General features: G+C 48.8%; 1 protein-coding gene across 1 annotated transcript; it reads left to right on the top strand.

The window, feature by feature from the left end:
* The first annotated feature begins 341 nt into the window (after positions 1-341).
* PSMD13 (proteasome 26S subunit, non-ATPase 13) lies at positions 342-10799 on the top strand. The gene is made up of 13 exons (XM_068534328.1): positions 342-534; positions 1972-2050; positions 3906-3940; positions 4024-4079; positions 4311-4354; positions 4539-4625; positions 5597-5768; positions 6815-6894; positions 6975-7100; positions 8685-8747; positions 9338-9418; positions 9623-9739; positions 10309-10799. The coding sequence occupies exons 1-13, from the start codon at positions 440-442 to the stop codon at positions 10402-10404; spliced, it is 1131 nt and encodes a 376-aa protein (XP_068390429.1). The 5' UTR covers positions 342-439; the 3' UTR covers positions 10405-10799.
* The last annotated feature ends 1410 nt before the right edge of the window (positions 10800-12209 follow it).

The raw sequence follows: 12209 nt of genomic DNA, 5'->3' as shown, positions 1-12209 counted from the left end.
TTTTCAGTTGAGATGGCGATGGTAACTAACACTTCGGGAGTGCTTTCTATGGACAGGCATCATATTTACACTTAGTCCTCGCAAGCCACTACTAGGAAGGTAGTATTGTTATCATCCCACTTGAATCGGGAACATTGGGTCACAAAGGCCGAGGCCACACAGCCAGTCGATGGCTGGTTCGACCCAGGCGCCCGTACTCTTCAACGCCACAGTAGCACGGCCAGCTGCCAGGGGATTCCGGTACAAACCCTGAGGAGAACTCTGCCCGAAGGAAATAGGCGCGGTTACCATGACAACCAGCGGGCGCCCCACGTCGCGTATGGCGTTCCCGGCCTGCCCCGCGCGACGCGGCGCCGGAAGTGAGTGAGCACTTCTGGCAGCCCTACTCCGCGGCCCGGCCGTCTCCGCAGTACCGCTGTCCCGGGGTCTTTCTCCCGTCATGAAGGACGTACCCGGCTTCTTACAGCAGAGCCAGAGCTCCGGGCCCGGCCAGGCCGCCGTGTGGCACCGTCTGGAGGAGCTCTACACGAAGAAGTGAGCGCCGAGCCAAGGGGACCCGGGCGTCCTGGGATAGGAGAGCGACACGGAGTGGGGACGGGGCGGGGGGGGGGGCCCGGGACCTTGATGGACTGAGGGCGCTCAGACCCGTGTGGAGAGAGTGGGGACAGGCTAGACCGAGGAGGTGCGCTGAGGAACCCGGAAGGCAGGGCCGACGAGGGAGAGGGGTGACATCCCGCAAGGACCGAGGAGGAGAGCCGTAGGCTGGGTTTTGGGATCTAGGGTTCACTGCCTTCCAGACCGAGGGGCTGTGACTGAGGCTTCGAAACTCCCCTTCCTTCTGGTCTTACGAAAACGGTTCGGGGCTGTGATTTTAGCTCTTGATTCCAGTCAAACAAGCAAAACACCCTTTCGGGGTCAGACTGCCATACATTTTGTATAACAGATACCGGTGTCTTGTACTTAGCTTTGTCATAGTGGCACTGTACCTACAGTTATCTTTCTCGGCAGTCGGGAACAGATAAACCAGAGGCCAGTGCAGTTTTGTGGGTTTTTTCCCCTGTTGATTCTGCCTCTGGTTACACGGTGGGGTGCAACCACTTCTCCCCTCCCCCATGGCCCATACTTTTTATTGCATTTCATGTTGGGCTTTGTGCCCCTAGAGAGATCTCAGAGTTTGGTTTTGCTTAGAAACAGGGTGAATTTCAGAACAATTAAATTCTCAGTTGCTAAGCAATAACCTCTTTTTAAATGAATAGAATGAGTTGCTGGCATTGGTTTAGTGATGTTCCATGGAAAAATACACCTCTTGTAATACCTCCCTGTTAAGAGCCCTAGCCTTTAGCATAGTGCTTCTCACATGGATATTCAGTATGTGTTTTCATGATGTTCAGCAGCCTTCTGCTATTAGCAGTTTTTGAGAGAAAATTCTTAGTTTTTGGCAAATAATTGCGTGTGTAGTACTTTGTATTTTTCAGAGCATTTTATTTGCACTCTTAGAAATTAGCCTTTGGTTTCAAATGTGCTATGTCATTGTTCTAGAGGCTTTCTGTATTAGCTCATTCAGTCCTTCATCCTGTTTAAAGATGAGGAAGCTGAAGCTCAGTTTAAGCTCCTTCCCTGAGATACTCAACTAATAGGTAGAAGAGCCAGGATTTCAAATTAGGTATGTATGATCCCAGAGTTCTTGTTTCCAGTCAAGCCTCTCAATAACCCTTTGAGGTAGTCTGGAAAGGTGTTCTCCACTTATAGCTGAGGAAACTGAGTCTTAGAGAGGTTAAGTGATCTCAAGGTGACATAACCATTGAGTAGCAGAGCCAGGGAAAGAACTCAGCTTTAAAAAGCATCTGCTTTAGCATTCTTGTATTACACAGTAGAGACTAGTTAGTATTTGTCATTTGATAGGACCATCAAGGGTGAAGATGTCTGTGACTGATGCTAGGTTATAGGTCTTAAGAGCCTTGTGTTTTTCAGGTTGTGGCATCAGCTGACACTTCAGGTGCTTGATTTTGTGCAGGACCCATGCTTTGCCCAAGGAGATGGTCTCATTAAGGTAAATGATTTGCCATGCTAGGTCAGAGTATATAAATGCGTTCAAGTACTTTTTAATAGGTGGGCTTTACAATAATAATATATATAACAATAAGCTTATTCAGCCACCTCTTTTTGTCAGGTGCCGTTTGTTCTGAGTGCTTTACACATTTACTCATTCACTCCTTGTAACAACGTTGGGAGATAAGTACTACTGCTGTCCTATTTCTGTCCTATTTTTTTTTTGATGTAGAGGCAGACACCAAGAGATTAAGTGACTTGCCATAGATCACAGCTAATAAGTGACAGAAGAGGATTCAAACACAGACATTCTGGCTTCTTCTGAAATCCCAACCTAAAATGCTCTCTCTTACCATGCCCCTGTATCTTATTGTTTATAGATTTTTTTTTTTTTAATTTATTTGGCTGCGCTGGGTTTTAGTTGGGGCACGAGGGATCTTCGTTGCCACGTGCGAGATCTAGTTGCAGCATGCGGGCTCTTAGCTGCGGCATTCGGGATCTAGTTCCCTGACCAGGGTTCAAACCCGGGCCCCGTGCATTGGGAACGCGGAGTCTCAACCACTGGACCACAGGGAAGGTGGACAACTGTTATAACTGCCATCACTCCTCTTCCCTCTCCCCCACTGACTGCTTGTTTGCCCGAACACTTCGTCCTGGGCAGTGTGGAAGATGTGCTTCCCTGGGGGACAGGAGGCCTGGAGGGGGAATGCTGCTTAGTATCATGCTGCCTCTGTAATAGAGCACTTCTAGAATTTTGTCAACAGAAAAATACACTCTCTGCCCCAGCCTTTCCCAGATCTCCTGACAAACCCACCCCCACCCCAGATTTGTTCACTGGTAGCCTACTCTTCGAAGTCTTTCCTGACATCTCTCCGTGTTGTCTTTCTCTCGGAATCTGGATGAATCAGAGGAACTGATTCATGCATTGGAACTGCAAGCTAGTTCATAATGATAGTTTGAATTACTTGCCCTGAATACATTACTTTATATGTGCTCACAGTGAAGCTTACCACTTTGTTATTCTACCATCTGGGCTTCTAAGATTTTCTTGTGGTTTGTATCTACCAGTTTGACATTGTACTGCTCAAAGCAACTTGTAATCATCTGTAAGCCTGGAGATTTTGCTGGGCATGCTGTCTTTTGGAATATGTGGGAAAATGATAAATTAGAGCTGTCTTAATATTTGTTCCCTAAGGTTCTGTATCATAGTTATGGATAATTCATAATTGTTCATCTCTCTTCTTTGGCTTCTTGTCTTTAAGTCACTTTCTACTCATAGCAGAATATTTGCAACCTCTCTCATTGGCTGATCCAGCTATGTGCTTTTTTCCTTGCTTTTTAACTCACAGTGTTGTCACTTATTTGTTTGCAAGTCTCTCTTTACTAGGCCAGAAGCTCCTTAAAAGCTCAGCTTTTGTCTTATACATTCTGTGTCTGTAGTGCCTAGCAAAGGGTCTGAGTAAGTGCTCAAATGTTTGCTGCATGGCTAAGATATTTGATAATGGGACGTAATTAGCCTGCAACCTTCTAACCTCTGTCAGGTTCGTGAACCTTTCAAACTGATAGTCTGTTTTACTCAGCGTACTTTGGAGGACGAATAGAGAAGTTGGTCTTCAGGAGATTCTCACAGGGCAGGGTTCTAATTCCCAAAGCCAAAAAAAAAACCCGTAGCTTTCTTCAGTAATTTATTGGTGATCGTTTATGTGAACTTAATAAGCCCCAATATGGGTCTTCCGTCATTCAGCAAACATTTATGCAGTGCCTACTGCGCGATGGGCATCATGGTAGTGTCTGAAGTTCTGCTTTTGCCGAGTGAAAGACGTCCTGTAACTACTCTCCATGTTTTGGTTCCACAGCTTTATGAAAACTTCATCAGTGAATTTGAACACAGGTAAAACTCTTTTGTCAGTTTTTGTGTTTGAAAATGGATACGTTGATATTTGTTGACACTCAAAGATGTGGTTTTTATTTCAGGGTGAATCCTTTGTCCCTGGTAGAAATCATTCTTCATGTAGTTAGACAGATGACTGGTGAGTCTCACTTTGTTTCATAAAGGAACAGATCCTAATGGTAATTTAAATGATCTTGAAGTATAAGTTATTTGAACTTTTGCATTTCAGTAGAAAACGTAAAATTCTAAGTTTTGTATTTTATGGTCTAAACCTAAAGATTATCCCACCTAAAAATGTCCTGGTTGGTAGAAACTAATCTGTAAAGATACTCTGTTGGTGGTTCTTCTGACTTTGTTCTCTCTTTTCTAGATCCTAATGTGGCTCTTACTTTTCTGGAAAAGACTCGTGAGAAGGTAAATGTGAAGTTTGAGCCAGATCTTTTAAAATATGTTTGACTTATAGTTTGTGTCTGTGCTCACTGTCACAACTCTAGAGACCAGTGTGTCTGTAGTCCTGCAGGTTAAATCAGTGTTCAGATACCTTCCTTGTTAGTCTACTGCCCACAGTTCTGAGGCTCCCTTGTTTCTGATTCTTTAGGTGAAAAGTAGCGATGAGGCAGTGATCCTGTGTAAAACCGCAATTGGAGCTCTAAAATTAAATATCGGGGACCTACAAGTTACAAAGGTGAGATTGCCGCAGTACAGGTTTATCGTTGTTTAAAGTTGTAGGGGGCAAAAATCCTATTTTTCTTGTTTAACTATTTATTTTTAAATAATTTTAGATTACCAGAAAGTTGCAAAAATAGCAAAAGAACTCTCCTCTACCCTTACCTCAGACTCCCATTGTTGACATTTCACCACTTTGCCTTGTCGTTCTGTGTGTGTGTGGTTTTTTTTTTTCTTTTCAAAACCACTTAAGAATAAGTTGTTGACACGATGCCTGTTGCCCTTAAACAGAGCTCTCCCCTGTGTGACCACAGCACGCCCATCCAGCAGGAGCCCACACGGCCTCCAGTGGTCCACAGCACGTGGGTTCTTGCCGTTCACCATTGACCCAGCCCTCTCTGCTTCCTAATTATCATTGTTGAAGATTCCCGTCTGTGTTTATGCCTTTCTTACTTTCATTTTAGTGTAATTTTGGGGATAGGTGTGAATATGGATAGCAGGCCAACTTATGTGGTCAGTGCGTCATACAGGCACTCCCGAAGCTCCACACCTTCAACGCTTGATATTTTCAGGCTGCTCAGTTCGTACTGATGTGTTGAGATGAGATGGTATCTCACTGAAAGTGTACTTTACATTTCTTGATTACTGGTGGTTTATTGACCACTCTGCTCATGTCTCCACTTCTATAAATTGCCTGTTTTATCTTTTCTTTTGCCCATTTTTCTGTGTTGCTTATCTTCTCTTGATTTTTAAGAGTTTTTTACTTAGCCTTGGTCATCTTACCCTATGGGTTGCATGTGCTTTAAATATCTTTTCATAGTCTATAGCTTGTCTTTGTTCTTTTATCTGTGTTTTGGATGAACTGAAGTTTTCCATTTTAACGTAGTCAAATTTATCAGTCATTTGTGGCTTTTGCTTTTCATCTTGTCATATGTTACTTGAAAAATGTTTCAAGTTACAAAGAAAGGCAATCTCACTTCCTGTGTGTAGGAAACAATTGAAGATGTTGAAGAAATGCTCAATAACCTCCCTGGGGTGACATCTGTTCACAGTCGTTTCTACGACCTCTCCAGTAAATACTATCAAACAATCGGAAACCACGCATCCTACTACAAAGATGCGCTGCGGTTTCTGGGCTGTGTTGACATCAAGGATCTGCCAGGTAACGTGGCCAAAAAGTCCGTGTCACACGAGGAGCTCACTCACACGACATAGCAGCTGTGACATGCCTGAGGCAGCCGATCTCAGGAATTATTCAGATGTGTTCATTCCTTTTAGAAGAAAGTCCATGTGGTGGGAAGAGTTGTTTAAGCTTCGTTTCTGCATTGTATTTGTCTTCAGCGTTTAATTCAGGTGAAAATGAGGCTCGCGCCTCGTAGCCCCTTTACTGCCCCTTCTCCAGGTCCCTCTGTTCTCTGAGTCAGAGGCCTCTGTGAGCAGGACAGTGATGTGGGTGCCTTAAGCCCTCGCAGGACGGAGGGCCCGGTGAGATCCCTGAACCTGGGACTCTTGTCGTAAAAACTGAAATGCTGGACCCAGGGGAGTAAATTATGGAATTTTCAAGGGTTTGAGGGTGGAAAGAAAAGTGAGCAGTGACTTTTGGGAAAAGTGCAAGGAATATGTGTTTAGAAAAGAAATTTAGCCAATTTCAGCATATTTTAGATGTTTTTCACAGTATACTGTTGAAGCTAAGGGGACCAGCAACTCCTAAAATTGTTAGTGCAGTTTTAATTGCTGCATCTCAAGGAAAATATATTAGAAAAAGCAACAAATGTGGTCAAGAGTATAAGGGAACAAAATATATTGGAAAAAGCAACTAATGTGTCAAGAGAATAAGGGAACAGAATTCTAGTCAAAAGAGGCTAAATGTGGTGGCTCGGAGATAAATAAGAAGTGGTGCTGCTTCCCGCGGCAGGCCAGGGGGATGAGGAGCCCCCCCTGCCAGGCAGTAGACAGGCTGAAAATGTCAGTAGGTTCGTGTATAGTTCGGTAAAAATAAGCAATGAATGCCTTTCCCACAAAAGCCATTTATATGGTTCCAGGTATAACTAAGTCAATCCAGTACTTTAAAAGAGATGCCTAATCTTAGGGCTTTGTCATACAACCATCACACAGAACAGTTTCTTTACATTTTCTGTGAGATTTCTAAAGCCAGACAGGACTGAGTCTCGTGGCTGGCGTGTAACTGGAGCCGTGTTGTCGCCGCAGTGTCTGAGCAGCAGGAGAGAGCTTTCACGCTGGGCCTGGCGGGACTCCTTGGCGAGGGGGTCTTCAACTTCGGAGAGCTGGTATGTGGACCTGGGGTACAGATTCCTTAACACGGGGGAGACCGTGACTTTCTGTCAGCTGACCGTCTCCGTCCTCACAGCTCATGCACCCCGTGCTGGAGTCGCTGAGGAACACTGACCGGAAGTGGCTGATTGACACCCTCTATGCCTTTAACAGCGGCAACGTAGAGCGATTCCAGACTCTGAAGACCGCCTGGGGCCAGCAGGTCAGCCACCGGCGGGGCTGGCAGAGCCCCCGCGTGGAGCTCGTGTGTCTGCCGTCTGTTGAGCGCCTTCCCTCTACCCGCCACTTTGCTCTCATCGAGCAGGTGGCTCGGTCGCTGATGAGCTGCTGTGGTAGCTCGGTTACTGTGGCCTCGGTTACTGTGGTAGCTCGGTTGCTGTGGCCTCGGTTGCTGTGGCCTCGGTTGCTGTGGCCGTGCTCAGGGCCACAAGCAGAGAGAGCTTCGCCTGTGTTGGGTGGAGGGGGTGTCACCGGAAGCTTCCCCAGAGCAGGACTGCTCTGTGTGTGACCTTAGGAATGAGTGGGAAGTAGCTAGTGACGAGTATGGAAGGGCGTGTTTAGCAGAGGGAGAGGAAGCTTTCAGCGTGTCGGCAAAGTGAGATAGGGCACGTGGGGCTAGAGCGAGTGAGTGACGGGAACGGGGAGATCGTGGGGCGGGGAGCGGGGGGAGAGGGGTCTGCATGGGGGAAGGAGCCTGCGTTGAGTGGGACTCAGTGAGGAGAGCACTTGACAAGGATTTGAAGTTTAACAGGAAGGTTACTCTTTTTAAATGAAATTATTAGAAGCAAATAATTACTAAAATGTTAGTGGTGATAGGAATTGTGGTTGTGTTATAGTCTTTATACTTTTCTGGAACTTTCCATCTTCTCAAAGTTCAAGATGAACTTGTAGGACTGACACATAAGGGCACAGAGTAGATAACAATGGGCTGTGAAGAGGCAGAAAGCAGATGCAGCCAGCCTAACGAGGCCTGTGTGTCGGCGTCTCGGGAAGGTGTGCCACTCAGAAAGAAAGACGGCTGGCACGGAGATGTCAGGAGGAGTGGGAACTTGGGGAGGTGCTTGCCAGCGGTGTCTGGCCAGACAGCAAGAGCTCGTGCCGGGGGAGGGGCCCTTTCTGAAGCGCTTGACTCATCCACGGCTGTAGCAGAGGTGCCGCTGTCAGGGCTGCCCGTGTCGGGGTCTGAGCTACTAAACATTGAATCAGGGAAGCCGCTCTCCACGGTTTGGCTCTGTGCTCAGCAAGTAACCTTTAGACCCAGCTGCAAGGAGGTTGTACAGGTTGTGCAGAGGTGCATTGTGGTTCTCATGACAATGCCGCTTTTCGTGACGGATTACTAACTTGCGCTTTCAGTTCAGAACGAGTGTCCGGAACTTCAGCAGTGTGTTCCTCGGCGGCCCCATTGACCCCAAGCTGGCTGAGCAGGCACTGCACCCAGACCCGCTCGGGCATTGGCTGTGCCCTCCCTGCCTTTCCTTGCGCGAGAGTCCTCTTGCAACGCCCACATACACCCCGTGGGCCCGCTCCCTGGTGTTTGTGACAGCAGCACAAGTCTTACCCTGTAAACTCCTTGTCTTGGAAAATCCTTAGGCCTTCAACTAACCATTAGAAGAAGGCCTTCTTCTAATGATTTCCTGAGAAAAGTGAAGTTCACATCACTTGAAGCGAATAATGAGCCTCAGTGAGCTAAAGTGTTTGGACCTGCCCAGTTTCTTTTTGTTCAGTTGACGGCTGTAGAAAGAATTTCAAAGCCAGGTCAGGTAACTGGTACCGTTTCACTTTGCAGCCTGATTTAGCAGCCAGCGAGGCCCAGCTTCTGAGGAAAATCCAGTTGCTGTGTCTCATGGAGGTAAGCGAGGCCCCGCCCACTTCCAGGCCCTCGGGCGCAGCCGGAGCTGGGCCGCTAGCTCTCCTGGCCCGCACCCTCTCCAGCACCTTTCCTCTTCCTCTGCCCCAACTTGCTTTTTTAGTTTGTGTTTGGCTCTCAGCTTAGATGACGCCGCCTCAGAGAGGTATCCCCCGACCACCTGCGCTGCGGGAGCTGCCCCCTCATTGCGCTTGCCGTTCTTTGTCTGCATGCTCATCCGGTTTCCCACACTAGAATTTAAGCTTCTTGAGAAAAGGGACCTTGTGTTTCTAGTTCCCCACGGAATCCTCAGCTCTAGGTACAGCCCTGGCACATGGCAGCCTCAAGTACTTGTTCGGGAAACGAATAGTGACTATTGTAGCAAACTACCATAAAGCGTATTTCACCTTCTTATCTAGGAATTGAAAGCTTAGTGAGATAAGATACATGACTAATATTAAGAAAATTTTAGTATGTGTGGTACTGATAAGATCTGTATTTTCAGAGCAAGTGTTGACAGACATATCCTTATCAATCAGTTCTCTGACAATCTTTTTATGGAAAAATAGTTAATAAACAAAACTTTTTTTCAGATGACTTTCACACGACCTGCCAATCATAGACAACTCACTTTTGAAGAAATTGCCAAGAGTGCGAAAATCACCGTGAATGAGGTATAAAGTTCTTAGACTCGGGATGTCGCAGCAGCAAAGCTGCTCCTCGGGGGCAGTCAGGACTCCTGTGTGAGCCTGCTGCCCCCAGACTCAGACCGCAGACAGAAACTGCCCCTTGTTCCCCTTGCGTTTCACGGCTGGCGGGGTCCACAGGCGCGCGCGTGCTGGCACCAGGGTGTCTTACACGATCCCCCCTCTGCACAGGTGGAGCTGCTGGTGATGAAGGCCCTCTCGGTGGGGCTGGTGAGAGGCAGTATTGACGAGGTGGATAAGCGCGTTCACATGACCTGGGTGCAGCCCCGCGTGCTGGATTTGCAGCAGGTGATGTGCTTGAAATACATGGTTCAACTTCGTGGGTGTTTTGGGTTGTATCTGTGCTGCCTTAGTTTCATCTGGATGGAAGCCATTTAGGAAGAAAGCATCATTAGACAAGAGATTTCAGAGAATGAATTACTGCTCTAGGGACTATAAGGGCTTTTCAAAGAACCTAATTCAGTGCAAGCTTGAGATTTGAACCCTGCGTTTAAAGCATATTGTGACAGCAGTGCTGGTCGTGCTGGTGATGGCTTTTAATCTTTAAATTGGTGCTCCGATCAAGTACTTTCCTGGTTCCGTGATCTGAGCTCATATCCATCTTATTTATATTTGCTGGAAATTTAATCCTCTGGACTTCCTCTATTCTTGCCTGTTTTCTTTCATGCAAGTTTTTCCTCATGTCCTTCTGATAAGAATTGGCTGGGATGATCCCATCTCACACACCCCGCTTTCCCAGCTCTGATGTCCTTTTTATTAATGCTGCCCTAAAGGATTAGCTGGAAATTTAGGACTGCCCCGTCAGGTGCTGTGATTCCCAAGGGCCTTAAGACACGTGTGTCCTGGTTTGCCCTCAGATCAAGGGGATGAAGGACCGCCTGGAGTTCTGGTGCACCGACGTGAAGAGCATGGAGATGCTGGTGGAGCATCAGGCCCACGACATCCTCACCTAGTCTCCCCTGCCCTGCGCTGCCCTGTCTGTGGGGAGGTGTTTCACGGCTGGTAAAACTGGCAGCTGAGAAGACCTGCGTTTAATTGGGGGGGGTGGGGGGTGGGATTCAGTTTGGAGTAGGGACTGTTGTTCGTGCTGTGAAGACTGTCACAGAGGACTGTCATCGATGGGGGCGCCCAGCCACAGGCAGACGCCTCCTTTGTGGGTGTCTCCGTAGCCTGCAGTGGGGAGGAGCCGCCGGGCTCAGTGACGAGGTAGCAGGAGTGTGGGCCCCCCGCCCCCGGAGTCAGAAGGGGCAGCCCTAGTGTGCAGGGGGCCCACTCCAGGGTTGGCCTCCATTACATCACCTGTGTGAACGTGTTTTCCAACGTGGTTTGAGAATGTTTCTATAACTAATGCCTTGCTCTGTCCTTTTCGTGGTTCTGTCTCCTTAGGCTTAGCGCCCAGGTCAAGCCTATGCCTAAAGTGATGAAAAAGCAGGAGGTGGAACCTAGGGAGGGCTTGGTGGGGATTTGGCCTTGGTTTTCCTCACCCTCTATTCTGAGGAAGGGGCATCCCTGCCCACACAGGGCACAGGGCAGAGCCAGAGCGGAGGGCGGAGGGCGGTGGGCACGGCGGCCGAGGAAGCGAGTCCTGCCTTTCTTGTCTTGTCTCAGAGAGACGTGGTGTCTATTCCTTCTGACAGGTGTCTACCCCGTTGCCACCTAGCTGGCAGCTTCTGTGGCCTGAGTGCCCGGGCGCTGACAGGAACCAGCCCTCAGACAGCCGGGTGCCGGGCGTCGGGGCGGGCGGTGCGGGGTGGAGATGCACATACACAAAGAATCACCAAGGCAACGTTAGGAGGAAGGATGGGTTTAATCCGATCTTCCAGTCTGTGCCTGGAGCCGTGACTGTGGAGCCTTCATGCTATGGAGCTCTTCTTGTAGCTCTCCAGGTGGTACAGGACCCAGCCTGCAGGAATCAGGAAGCCGAGGAACAACACAGAGAGCCCGATGGCCTGCTCCTGGGTTGAGAAAACGCACAGGAGTCCACTAGGCCCAGGCTGCCTGCCTCTGAACCTGGGGCCTAACCAGAGCAGCGTGGAGAGCTAGACAGGCTGCCCTGCCCCCTTGGCACCCGTTGGACCCTCGGCCCAGCCGTGTTCACACCGTCTGCCCCAGACAGACTTACCGGGTGTCAGGTGGAGAGGCCTGCGAGGTGTGAGCAGTGACCCCTGCGGTCATGAGGGAGGACAGCCTGTTGGGCTCCAGTCTGTAGGTGGGGCCTCTCATCAAAGCCCCACCCCCTGCCCAAGAGCCTGGCCTGTGCCTGGACCTTGAACTCCTTCCCACCAGGCATTACGTGCACCCTCCCTTCTGGTCACCTGCGGACTGCGTGTCAGGCGTGTGTTAAGTTGCTTGGAACAAGTCCAGGGCCCTTTCTCTGAGTGGCGGTCCTGTTTGAAAGCCTGGGTGGGATTCCGTGTGTGTGCGCGCTCACTCACGCGCATACGAGCACACGTGCATGCATGTATTCAGAGGCCATCCCACCTGGCACCCTGCGTTCTTTCTCAGTGGCTGCACCCTCAGAGCCAGGCTCTGAAGCGCCAGCTATATTTCACCTGCATTGTTTCTTCCTGAAACAGCCTGGACCAGTCGCCCCACCCCTCCCCCAAGTGAATCAGACGCCAGGTTGGAGCCCAATCCTTCCCTTTGACTTTCACTCCCAGAGGTTTCAGAGCGACGTTGCCAGAACAGGGACAGTAGGCTGTGTTCGGTCCTAGTCTTATGACCTTGGGAGATGACCTTCTAGACCTTGGTTGGTTTA

This window comes from Eschrichtius robustus, unplaced genomic scaffold (assembly GCF_028021215.1).
Source record: "Eschrichtius robustus isolate mEscRob2 unplaced genomic scaffold, mEscRob2.pri scaffold_281, whole genome shotgun sequence".
In the NCBI taxonomy this organism is placed as follows: domain Eukaryota; kingdom Metazoa; phylum Chordata; class Mammalia; order Artiodactyla; family Eschrichtiidae; genus Eschrichtius; species Eschrichtius robustus.
The sequence above is the reverse complement of the archived record's forward strand: the minus strand, read 5'-3'. Positions and strand labels throughout refer to the sequence as shown.

Excerpts from the sequence above, each read along its gene's own strand:
- PSMD13 (XM_068534328.1), top strand. The coding sequence starts at position 440 with ATGAAGGACGTACCCGGCTTCTTACAGCAGAGCCAGAGCTCCGGGCCC. Across the intron at positions 2,051-3,905 it reads AAGGAGATGGTCTCATTAAG|CTTTATGAAAACTTCATCAG; the intron begins GTAAATGATTTG and ends TTGGTTCCACAG. Across the intron at positions 9,419-9,622 it reads CGAAAATCACCGTGAATGAG|GTGGAGCTGCTGGTGATGAA; the intron begins GTATAAAGTTCT and ends CCCTCTGCACAG.